Below are 13119 nucleotides of genomic sequence, written 5' to 3' on the forward strand. Positions count from 1 at the left end.
CTCGCTGAGCGGCCGGGCGGGCCCGGCGGCCGGGGCGGTGGCGGCGCTGGGGAGGGCGGGCCGGGGCGGGGCGGCCGGCGGCCGGGGCGGGGCCACGTCCGCGCCCCGCGTCCCGCTCCCATGGCCGCCCCCGGCTCCCCGCGCTGCCCCCTCTCCCGCGGGCCGCGCCCCAGGGCCCCGCACTGACGCCCATGGCGCCGCCCGCCGCCCGCCTCGCCCTGCTCTCCGTCGCCGCGCTCACGCTGGCGGCCCGGCCCGCGCCCGGCCCCGGCCTCGGCCCCGGACCCGGTGAGTGAGCGCCCCGTCGCCGGCCCCGTGCAAAGCGAGCCCGGGGGGCCGCCGGGAACCCCGTCCCTTCGCACTACCTTCCGGGACCCCTTCTCCAGGCCCCTCAGCGACGCCCCCTCGGGCCGGGCCGGTACCCCCTCAGGCCCCGGGCTCCTCCAAGCCCCTCAGCGACGCCCCCTCGGGTCGGGCCGGTACCCCCTCAGGACCCGGACCCTCCCAGGTCCCTCAGCGACGCCCCCTCGGGCCGGGCCGGTACCCCCTCAGGACCCGGGCTCCCCGAAGTCCCTCAGCGACGCCCCCTCGGGTCGGGCCGGAACCCCCTCAGGACCCGGGCTCCCCGAAGTCCCTCAGCGACGCCCCCTCGGGTCGGGCCGGAACCCCCTCAGGACCCGGGCTCCCCGAAGTCCCTCAGCGACGCCCCCTCGGGTCGGGCCGGTACCCCCTCAGGACCCGGACCCCCCCCCCCCGTCGGGCCCAGTGGTGCCCACCTGCCTCAGGACCTGGGAGTCACCCCACGACGCCCCCCAGGCCGGGACGCCCTCTCCACCTCAGTGCCTCCCGGGACCCCGTCCTTCAGCCTCCCACGGCGCACCTCGGGCCCGGACACTCCCCCCCGACCCCCCACCCCGCCTGATGTCGCCGCCCCTCCTCCCCCAGCCCCCCAGCGACACCCCCTCCCGGGCCAGGACCCCCTCGCAAGCCCCACAACTGCGCCCCCGCGCCCCCTGCACCCGGGGACCCCAGTGCCTCCCGGCTCAGGGGCGGGCGCCCGGCTCCAATGGCCCAACACGCGGGGAACCGGGTCGACTTGCCGGCTCTGCAGGTCGCAGGTCCCAGGCGCACCCGCTGTTCGCCGCCCGAGCGCCCCCTCGCTGCCCCCCGGGCCGCTTTGAACTTCCCGGTGACTCAGGTGCCGGCCCAGCTCAGAGAGAGGAAGGAAGGGAGGGAGGAAGGAAGGAAGGAAGGGGTGATGGGACACGGCTCCCCTGCAGAGCTTAGGGGTGCGATGCAGAGTCCCCCTACTTTGAACAGGGTCACCGCCCCCCAGGCCGAGGCCGAGGCCAGGTCTCCCCGAGGTGGGGCCCCGGACCGGGATGGAAGCTGGGACGCTGCTCCACACACACCCTTCCGTGCGGCAGAACCCTCTCCACGCTGAGAGGCGAGAGGGCGTTGTCCGGCCCGGTTCCGTGCAGCAGAACCCTCTCCACGCTGAGAGGCGAGAGGGCGTTGTCCGGCCCGGTTCCGTGCAGCAGAACCCTCTCCACGCTGAGAGGCGAGAGGGCGTTGTCCGGCCCGGTTGGTTGCATTTCGCTGCAGGTTGTCTGGGCGATGAGACAGGGCGCGAGTGGAAAAGGAGGCAGGAGCTCGTCCCCCGAGTGTCCGAGCAGGAAGGCCCCCCTCGGGGGTCTCCACCAGGGTCGCAGGCTGTGATGTTGGAAAGTCAGGAGTTTTTGCTGCGGAGAGAAAACCCCAGAGTTGCTTCGCTTACTCAGCAGCGTGGATGCGTGAAAAAGCTAGGACTTAATGTTGTGATTTACAGCGTGACTGCGCCCCGCCTTCAGCTCTCTGAGCCTCACTCTCCTCGCCTGTAAAGGTGGGATGAGAGTGATGACCGCCCTCCGGGGGGCTGTGAAGGTGAAGTGATATATTGCAGGTACACCCCTACGTAGAGAAGGCAATCGAATCAATCGATCCATATATTTTTAATAATACTTTTTTTTATAGTGCTTTACAGTTCACCAAGTGCTGGGCACCTCATTTGCCCTGAGAATGCTCTGAGCTTACAGCCTGATTAATCCCTGTAAAAGGCAAAGCTTGGCTTTAGATGTGTGTGTGTGTGTGTGTGTGTGTGTGTGTGTGTGTGTATTGGAGGGCGGGTGGGGGGGGTGTCTCCAAGTATTGTAAACCTTAGGCTTAGGGAGTGGTTTCTGAGTGATGGGTGGCGGCCTTCTAGGAGACTTGTACAAAAACTTCTGCACCAGTTTGATCGCTTCTACTGTTTGCTGTATGTGAGGAATGAAGGAGGGACTTTGGGAGAGCCAGGATATGTCAACATCACTGTAACCTAGTAACCCCTTCGCCCCGCTTTGCCATCTGTGTGGTCAGGATTTAAAGTCCTCGGAGGAGAGAGAGGTGCTGGTGGACATAAACTGGTCCCCTGGTGGGAAGGGCAGAGGAGCCGCTCGGAAAAGTGTTAGGTGAGCCAACTCTGCTTACGCTGCTTGTGAGGAGGTGGCACCCTTCGCTCCCCCAGCAAGCGTCAGATGCAGCAGCTCTTCCGTAGTTTGGACCTCAGACCTCGCTGTGCTGTACTTTGGGAGTCTGAGGTCAGGACAAGTAAGTAACCACGGGGAAATGACTTAGGATAAGCGGCCCAAGATCTCAATTCAGTGAGCCTCGTCCGCTCTTTTTTCTTTGGTCCTGGTACTGCAGAGCTTCTCTGACTTCCAGGAAGCAGTTTTAGGGAGATACCACATGGTCTGGAGCATCATATCCCATCTAGAGCCTGCCCACTAGTTTTTAAAATCCTTTCCAATAATAATAATAAAAAAAAGACCAAAAAAACCCCAACCAAACACATTTTTTTCCGAGGATATACCAAACTTACCATTTTATATTTTCTGATACTGTAATTTTCTCTAGAATTTTGTGGATGGAAAAAATTATTTCAAGTACTTATATTCTGTACAATTTTGTAATATTTAAATTTCTGGTGGTTTGCATTTTTGAATGCTGACTTTTATAAAAACAGTTAGCTCATTCCCCATCAATGCTACTTCTAATTACAGTGTATAGCCAACCCCAAATGATCTCTCTTCTCCTTTCCATTTTTCCTTTGAGACTCTCTTCTTCCTTCCCAACTGATAAGGAGGAAGATAGAGGTTAATGGTGGAATCTAGACTCCCTTTTTTAAGGAGGAAAGCAGCCAGGGCCATGGGGCTGATGGGCTTTTCGAAGTTGAACTCCCATCTGGAATGTATTGACCTGCAGGGGAGAGCCAAGAGGTAGGAAGAATAGAGAAGCCTGGGTGGACTTCAGCTCTTTGAGTTTTCTGTCAGAGGCAAACTACCTGCTTGGGTGTTTCACAACATTTGGCTATCAGGTGCGCTTTCTCAACTCAGGTTACAGATGCCGTGAACTGCGATTTATAGTTGATGCTTATTCTCCTCTAAGTCCTCCCCTAGAATTCATCCTATTAGCCAGTGGTATTCTTGCCATAAAACCTGTGAGTTCTGACCTGACTGGTTTAGCTCAGTGGATAGAGCATCAGCCTGCGGACTGAAGGGTCCCAGGTTCGATTCCTGTCAAAGGCATGTACCTTCGTTGTGGGCACATCCCCAGTAGGAGGTGTGCAGGAGGCAGCTGATCGATGTTTCTCTCTCATCGATGTTTCTAACTCTCTATCCCTCTCCCTTCCTCTCTGTAAAAAATCAATAAAATATATTAAACAAAATAAATACAAACAGATATGCGCTCTTCAGGGAGGAGCAAGCTTTAAAAAAAACCCAAAAAACAAAAAAAACAACAACCTGTGAGTTCAGTTAACAGGGAGAGCTTCACACTGTACAGAGCCCTGTCCCTCTTGGGGACTTCCTTCATGTTAATAGAATTACCTGTATGCAACAGAGGGTCTGAGAGGAGTAAAGTGGACTGGCATGCATACCAGTTACTTTCCTGCTTTGACTATTTTAAGAAGAAACACAAAACTGTCAAAATTCACCCGGTATCAAAGAACCCTGGTCTTTTTGTGAACATTTGATTTGGCCCCTTAGACAAAGCTATTTAAAGGTTTGAGATATGCAATGAGACATTTTATAAATCTTAACCCGAAAAGAAGGTCCACTTAGGCTCATTACTAATAAACAAGTTGTTGCACTTAATATAGATATTATTGACACACTTCCATATGATTTAACATAGTTGGATCAACAGCAATAAATAATGAAGATAAAATGTATTGCTTTAAATACCTTCATAGTACAGATTAGGGATGTTTGGTGGTGGGCTATATGCCAACTTTTGAGCCTATAATTCCATCGAGGTCAGGTGTTGGCAAATGTTTTTGGGTTTTTTTTATAAAGGGCCAGACTAAATAATATGGACTTCATGGGCCACATACTCTGTTGCAATTACTCAACTCTGACTTTGTAGAACAAATACAGCCAGCCATAGACAAAATGTAAATGAATTGGCATGGCTGTGCCCCAATAAAACTTTAAGGACACGGAAATTTAAATTTTATGCAATTTTTATATGTCACACAAATTGATTGTTTTCAATCATTTAAAAATTTAAAAACCATTCTTAGCTCATGAGCCATACAAAAACAGGCAGTGGGCCAGGTTTGTACTTTGCCAAATCTTGTTCTAGGTCCATATGCATTGATTTATTTTCACTGGCCGGGAAGGTGACAAGGAGGCTTGATTTTGGTGAATGAATGCACCCTTTACCTTTTCCTATTAACTAACTTTAAAAGACATATGGGAGAAATGGTCAAAATGGTAAATTTTATGTTATGTGTATTTTACTACCAATTAAAAAAAAAGTTACATATGGGGGGAAGTTCGTGCACATACATTTGGATATTTAATAAGACTTTTTAAAAAAAATGCTTTAAAAAGAAATCCAGCGTGGTTCAGTGTGTGCTGCATAAAGAAAATAGTGCCTGCCTTGGAACTGGTCCATGGTTTGTTCAGTTATGCAGATGTTGCTTGGAACAAACCGTTGAGAGATCTGTTTCTCAGAGGAAAGCCCAGGCAGCAGGTGGCACCAGCCCCGAGACTTAGAGAAACAGCCAGGGGAAAAAGAAGAAGAAGAAAACAAACTTCTATCACTTTCCTAAACAGTTGAATTTTATTTCCATGGTTCTATCGTCATTTTTAAAGTGGCCTTTAAAAAACAACAACAATGTGCTTAGGCTGGTTATTCTGTTTTAATTAAAACATTTTTGAAAAAAAAACAACAAATTGAAACATTCAAACATACCAAGTTGATTGTGTTTGTACTGTGGAACAGTTAATGCAAAACACTTGAGGGAAGCCGGAAGTTTGGATCTGTAGCTTTTGTCTGAGTTTTTTGCCTCCTGAATAAGGACAACAGACGAGGAAGTGAATAAAAGTGTCCCTTATAAAACTACCTATGAAAGTTTTGAAGTGAGATCTCCTCAAGCCCCCTGTTCCTGGCTGGCTCACTGTGCAGTCCCTGAATGGGTGGGAGCAATGATTGGCATTGACGTTCCTTCCATATTCTGTTAGACCTTGAAAATCCAGCTGGAACCTGGAAGTATTCATCTAGGAGGAGCAGCTCAAGGTTACTCTATGTTTCCGTCTCTCCGTTGCCTTCAGTGTCTTCCTGTCAATATGGCAGTGCTTCCCCAGACCTCACCTCCAAGATATTATCCTGGATTTAGACTGACCAGGGAAAGGAAGGAGGCCATTGTAGAAACATCATAAGGGTGTTCCTACTGCTCAAAAACAGCTACCCTACAGAAACTTGCCTTCTCTAAGAAAGTCTCCCCCTCCCCACCCCCTTTTAAACTTCTTTCTAGGTAAACATCTCCCTGGCCTGAACTTGCAGCAGTTTGAAGAGGGTTAGGGTTAAAGGAATGAAGCTGGGTGCTAGGAAGACAAAAGATTTTAGGCCATCTCACGTGCAAGGTTTGCCTCCCTCCCTCCCAGTGATAGCAGGACCCTCTCAGGGCTGTCCTTCTGCTGGGCCCAGTGTCTAGGTTTTTTTGTTGGTGGTGGGGTTTTTTGTTTTTTTTTGCCACGGATTTAATCCCTGGCAAGTAACCAAAGCATTCAAACTTTTATTGTTCAATTTACCACAAGGGCGGGGCCTTGCTTCTGGTGGGCTGAGGCGGCTGCAGCCACTTCCAAACCCCAGTGTCACACCACATTAGCAACTTCAGATTTCGAGGGCTGGATTCTTTTCAGTTTGGTTAGATTCTTGGTTAAAACCAGAACAGTTTACTCACACTCAAAGTCTGAATGCTAGCAAATAGTAAAACAGCACAGACAACTTTTAAAGATGATTCAAAATGGGTGCAGCATCAGCATATAGGACTCACTCTACAAGGTTTCTTTATACCTCCCAAACATATGTTAAGGGCTGTCCATGTTCCTTGGTGTCCTGAAGTTGGATGAAAATATGGCGACTAAGTAGTTCTCTGCTAGAATAGTAGGGCTTGTTAACCAGTGCCATCACAGTATGTAAATTACTTGCTGCTGTTCAATCTATAAAAATTCATCTTCAAAGAAAATTATTGGGCTGGTAAAAATATTTTTAATAATGACCACAGAAGCCATATTTGTTTTTCTTTGATGTTCTTCCGAAGACCCTTCTGGTTTTAATCAGATTGTTCCCACATAAAATACAGTGGAAATCTACAATAATAAAATCCCTATTCCTATTTCTATGGGGAAATAAACAGGATGGGGACTGTCCTTTTAAGGGGTTTTCCCCTTCCCTTTCCCCAGACTCAAAGCCTCTATTACTGGTGGGTGTTTTGGCATCAGTTAAGGGCCTTCAATCCTTCCCTCCCTCCATGTTTTGCTCTTTCATTAAAGTGTTTCTGTTGTCTAATTATATCCTTTCAATCAAATTAGAGACTGCAGCATCTGGTGAGGGCCGTAACTGCTGCCATCTGCACCTCGTATATACAGGCCTGTTCAGCTGAGAATCACTCAACTTCCAAATGGCAGGAAGAGATTTGGAAAAAGTTTAGTTGGGAGGGAGGTTAACTTAAAAGGAACGTCTTCAAAGGCTGGGTGCGACGCCCTGCTTACTGTGATGTGTGCACTGCCATGCAGAGCTCCATTGGCTTGGCTCGCCCAAGGTTCTTCCTGAGCGCTTCTGGCAGACGAAGGGTTTCTAATTGTCTGAGCTGACACGACCAGGCCTTCTCCTCCTCGTTAGGGGCTTGAAGGAACCTGGGGCAAGCTGAAAATCTCTCCCTTGAGAAGAATCTTTTATATGGCCACTGGTTAATGGATATGGCACTTCCTGTTTTTCTGATCATTTCTTCTAATTCAGCGGTTTAAACCAACCAGAGGAGGTTTTGCTCCCAGGGGACATTTGGCACTGTCTGCAGACATTGTTGGTTGTCACCTTGGGGTCGCATGGGGTGTGCTACTGGCATCTAGCAGGGAGAGGCCAGGGGTGCTGCGAAACATCCTACAGTGCACAGCATAGCCCCCCGACAAACAGTTATCCAGCCCAAATGTCAGTAGTGTTAAGGTTGAGAAACCCTGTCCTAACTACTATTATTTTGTCCTTCCTTTCACTGTGGCCCAGGAATAGGCAACTCTGATCAATGTTTTTCACTCAAGAAAGTAGATTCTTCATTTGCCTGGCCAGCGTGGCAAATGAAGCATTGACCTACTAAGTAGGAGGTCACAGTTTGATTCCCGGTCAGGGCATAAACCCAGGTTGTAGGCTCCATCCCTAATATGGGGTGTGCAGGAGGCAGCCGATCAATAATTCTCTTTCATCATTGATGTTTCTATCTCTCTCCTTCTCCATTCCTCTTTGAAATCAATAAAAATATATTTTAAAATAGAAATGAAGAGAAAGTAGATTCTTCATTATCCATATTAAGCTCCTTAAGCATTTCTGTGAACAGTGTTTCAGAAATCTTGATGGAATCAGATCTGTGATTCACTGTATGTTTCTGCTGTCTAGACTGAGATTGCCAGAGTAAATGCAGGACACTCAGTTAAATTTGAATTTCATGTAAACAGTGAAATTTTTTTTAAGTCTGTCTCATGCAATGAAAACTTAAATATCTTTAGAAATGATTTGTTGTTTACCTAAAATTCAGATTTAACTGGGCATCCTGTATTTTCATTTGCTAAATCTGACAACCCTACTCCACAGCCATGAAACTTTAAACCTTTGAGTGTCAGATCAAATTGTTAGCCATCGCTGCCCTTACTGCTTTGGGTGGCTGGAGATGACGGCACTGCTTGTTCCTGTTTATAGGTCGTTGGTACAACTGAGTCTTCCCTTCTGCCCCAAACTGTCTCCCTGGTCAGAACTTTGAACCTGTCACTTAAGTCATTTTTATCTTGAAACCAACTAACAAGTGCTTAGGCAATGCCTGCTGCGATCCCTAAATCTCTGACTGGGACTCATCCCTGTGCCATTTCAGAGAAGACTACGACTTCGTTGCTTCAGGTTTTACTTTAAAGACAGGCTCTGGAGATATGCTGTCTTCCTGGCAGTCAGCTCTCCACCCAGGAACGCTAGTATTATTTGGCAATCTCATACCAACCAGGGGAAGCTGAATAGCCCAGAGGCTGGCTTCCATGGAGCACTGGCTGCCCTCCAGGACACCTCTATTGGGGAAATTTCTAGCCATCTGAAATTAAACAGAGAGTCCAGGCAATACTGATAGAACTTGCCCAGACGCTGGATTATTTTATCAGTTTATTTTATCTCCTTTTAGACTGATTGAAAGCTTCAAACTGTGTGAAATTGGGTTGCTCAAGAGACGGTAAAGCAAAGTGTAGATTTAAGCCAGGTGTCTCCTGCTTAAAGCAAACTCACAATATACAAATGGATATTCATTACAAGGGGTTGATTGTTCCCTATTACAAATGGCTTCACCATAGGTTTCCTTTAAATAGCAGATTCCCCCAGTTTAAATAGCAAGTATTTTACCTTCAAATGCTTGATTTACATAAACTTCCCTGGCACTTCTCATAGGTCATTGCTAGGTAAGTCATGATTACTAGCCTAGAGACATAAATTGGTAAGGAAAATGGGACACTCTGTAATATGTCTATTATGGGTGTGTGTTTTTCCCCCTTCTAGCTCCCTACACCTGCTTCCCTCACTAAACTATCATTTGCCAGGCACATTCTGTGTGGTCTGTAGTTGTTGAGGATACAAAAATAAGTGAGATGCTCAAGAAGAAACTCACAGGCTAGTGGAAGCAGAGCTAGGTGATTCTTGGGCAATTACAGCTCAAGGTGATCAAGTCTTATCAGAGCTGTGGCAGCAGGCACTGTGGGACTAGTTTTAAAGGTCCTGGTTTCTATAGGAGTATCGTGCTAACTATTCTAGTTTTTGTGCTTTCAAAGTGCTCCATTTTTTGTCTACTTTTTTGTTTCCTTTAGAGTTGACTTATAATGCACTAAGTTATTGTCCATCAGAGAATGGGACTTTGAGCTTTAAAACATCTATGGTTCCAGCTTCTTTATGTGTAAACTATTTTTAGTGTGAAATTTTTTTCAAGATTGAAGTGGATCTATTTGTACTCAAATATATATCAAGAGCGGTACCATCACCAAAGTGATAGAAAGTGTTCTGGTAGCATTGGCAGTAAAATCCATGGTTAATTCATGAAATTAGTTCATTAGAGTTCTGCTGAGTCCATTCTTTAACCAAGGGTTGGCCTAATCTCCCTGTATATGTTATAGAGCTAGATTCTTTCTCAAAAGCTGCCTTTTGTTTTTCAATTTGATGATTGTATGTGTTTATAATATCCTAAATGGTAGCCGTAAGTTCCTCAAGCACTACTGCATATCCATGGTGACCATTCCTGGCAAAAACACTTGCACTTCACAGTGATGACCGTCCAGTGGGTCCTGCCTGGGTGGAAGTAAAGCATGTTCAAGACGAGAGCTAGATGAGAAAAGAGTGGTACCCAAGCAGCACTGCATTCTGGGCCTCTCTGCCTTGATAATTGTGTTTTTCAAATTTTTATATAACAAATAATAAGCATCCCTCTCTGAAGTGTTTTCATGGGCCTTCTGATATTAAACTTCTGGTTTTATGCTTACCATTGGTTCAGTTTTCCTTGGAATAGCCATGTAAGTAATTAAATATTTCATCTGTTAATAGAGATTAATAAACTGCAAATTCAAAGAGATAAGCCTTGAGTTCTCTTCCAAAGTATTTTTTTTTTTAAGATTTTTTGAGAGAAAGGAAAGGAGAGGGAGCAAGAAACATTGATGTGAGAATGACACATCCATCAGCTACCTCCTGCATGCCCCTCACCGGAGATTGAGCCCAAAACCTGGGCATGTACCTTGACCAGGAATCGAACTGGCAAACCCCTTGGTAACTGAGACAGTATCCAACCAACTGAGCCACACCTGCCAGGGCCAAAAGCATAAATTTTTTAGTTAAAATAACTTTGAGAAGCATGGCCTTTTTACTGTTACTGTTATTAATGACACTTTTCTTGAACAAAAAGAAGATCTAAAAGATATTTTAATGAAGAAACTACTCATAATTTAAAAATTACAGTGATTATTTTTGTGGGTAATTTTACTTTGGGCAAAAGCACAGCTTGGTCTGTGATCATTTGAACTGTTAATATGTAGTCCCAGGACAGGATATGTGAATGTCTATCTTACTTTTAGATGACTGAATTTATGACTGATTGAGCTTGTTTATAGTTCTTGAAAAGAAACTAAGGTAGCCCTGGCCAGTGGGGCTCAGTTAGTTGAACGTCATCCCATGCACCAAAAGGTTGCTGGTTTGATTCCCATCAGGGCAGGTGCCTCCGGGTTGCAGGCTCTATATCCCCAGTAGGGGGCCTGCAGGAGGCAGTCGAATCTGATGGAGGTTTCTCTCTTCCCGTCTCTCTCTCTCAAATCAATTTTAAAAAGAGAAACTAAGGTAGTAAATTTTAAAACAACATGTTAATAACCATTTTCAAGATGTCCTTTAAAATATTTTTATTATAGGAAATTTAGAACATACTCAAAAATAGAAGAGTGTAAGGTCATCTCATGTATCCATGGCCAATATTATTTCATTTATATCCCTTTCATTCCTTCAACTAAAATATTTTGTAACAAATCTCATATATTATCTCATCTGTAAATATTTAAGTATGTATCCCTAAATAGTAAAAATTCTTTTCAAAAACATAGTAATGGTACTATTACCCTTATTACACCTAGAAAAATTAGCGATCATTCCTTAATATTATCAAATATCCAGCCAGTCAATGTTCACACTTTCCTGGTTGTCTCATCAGTGTGTTTTACAGTTCCAATCAGGATCTAAGCGATGTTCAGGTGATGTGTCTCTTGAGTCTCTATTAACCTACAGGTTTCCCCTCTTTTTCTTTTTTCCTTGAAATTTATTTGTTGAAGAACTAGTTCCTTCTAAGCAAAAAGAGTGCTTAGGTACCTTTTCAGAGGGAGAGCCCACCTGGGAGGTGAGTTACTTTTTTACCGTAGAATTCTCACTTCCATTAGAGAAACATGTAGAATTAAGAGTCTCATGCTCTACTGACTGAGCTAGCCGGGTGCGGTGAGAAACATGTAGAATTAGAGAATTTAAAGCCTGGAAGAGATTTTGAGCTCTCAATCCATTTTAGTCACATCACCCCAGACTTTTGAACCTCAGTACTATTTTGTTAAAATTTGTGCGAAATTAGTTTGAATGAAGAGACATTGAGACCATGTGGTTCAAATCCCCCCATTTCACAGGTGAAGAAACTGAGGCCCAAAATGTCCAGGTGAATTCCTGAAACCACACAGTGTAAGCTACTTAACTGGTGTCACTGCCTCTGTATCCCAGTGAATCTATATGTGCTACGTGTGTGGAGGACTCCCACCCTTCCTGACATGGTCCTTTCTCTAGTCTAGACCTGATACCTTCCTTGATATAATCATGGGACTCACTGCTCCTGGGGAGCCATTATTAAAGACAGGAGAGTATCTGAGAGCTGCAGCTGTGTTGGGGTGAGAGAAAGTTGGGTACCACTGCCTTCCCCGTGCTGTGAGTAGTGCAAAGCACACAGTAGGTGTTGAATATATATTTGTTGAATGAATTAATGAATAACACCCTAGAGATTAGATCTATTGCCCTTGCTCATTCTCTTTCACCAAATGCATACATATATAGCCGGCCATGTGATATTTTTATTTTGTTTTTTGGTTTCAGCTACTCTTGGCCCGGCTAGCCAAAGCATATGTCAGTTTCATAGCAGTAGAAAGGAAGGGAGGCAGGGTCCTCATTATCTGGTACCACACCCTAGTATTCTGATGAAATCAAGATGCACACACAACTTTGATCTAGACACTCAAGTTTGTTTTTCTTGTCCTTTTTTTTTTTTTTTTTATCATCGACATGCTCTGGGCAAGTCTGTTCAAAAGATAATCAGACAATCTCGTACATTGCCTCAGTTTCCCTGGTGTTAGGAGAACAGAATTGGGCCTGGGAGAAACAGATGAAAGCAGACAAGTGTGCACTTTCCCATTCCCTCTCTCAGATGCCACCTCGTCCAGTTCAGGAGGATTGACTCCTGTGTGGGTGGCTGCCACACTCTTTGTGTTTCAAATCAAGTCATCTGAGCCTCTGGGAACCCTGAGCCCACCATCCTACCGGCTGCTGTCTATTGCGAAGGCCTGCATTTCTGGCTCCCCGGCCACTCCTCACTCATAGGAGAAGATGTAATAACACACAGCAATTAAAGTCCTAGTAATTGGCAAAGATTGGCTTGATGTTCTTAGAATCATCTAGTCTAGTGGTTTTCACACCTGATTAATTAAAAGAATCACCTGGGCAGCTTTATAGAAATACAGGATCCCAGGTCTCTCTCTAACCCTGGGGCTGGGAAAGGGCTCTGATGTGATATACACACCCCTGCCCACAGCCTCACTCTCCCCCTCTCTTTTTTTCTCTAGCAAACAAACTAAGGGCAGAAGAAAGAAGTGGAGATGTTGGGGAAGGGTTTTCTGAGGAGGTAACATCTAGTGTCATGGCAGGTATTAGGGGAATAAAATTTCAGACAGGAAGTAATGTGGTGTGTTGACGAAATCAAAAGTAGACCAGTGTGGCTGGTGCACAGCGAGTGACCAGGGG

At 46.1% G+C, this 13119-nt stretch overlaps 1 protein-coding gene across 2 annotated transcripts in view; it reads left to right on the plus strand.

The window, feature by feature from the left end:
- Positions 1–66: 66 nt before the first annotated feature.
- KREMEN1 (kringle containing transmembrane protein 1) overlaps positions 67–13119 on the plus strand; it is a 49101-nt gene continuing 36048 nt past the window's right edge. The window contains exon 1 of one of the 2 annotated variants that reach the window (XM_059676735.1): positions 67–288. In XM_059676735.1, coding sequence (XP_059532718.1) covers positions 192–288 — 97 coding nt within the window. In that variant the 5' untranslated portion in view covers positions 67–191. The remainder of the gene's footprint in view (positions 289–13119) is intronic. The other variant, XM_059676736.1, reaches the window with a different exon arrangement.

Source organism: Myotis daubentonii, chromosome 19 (assembly GCF_963259705.1).
Source record: "Myotis daubentonii chromosome 19, mMyoDau2.1, whole genome shotgun sequence".
In the NCBI taxonomy this organism is placed as follows: domain Eukaryota; kingdom Metazoa; phylum Chordata; class Mammalia; order Chiroptera; family Vespertilionidae; genus Myotis; species Myotis daubentonii.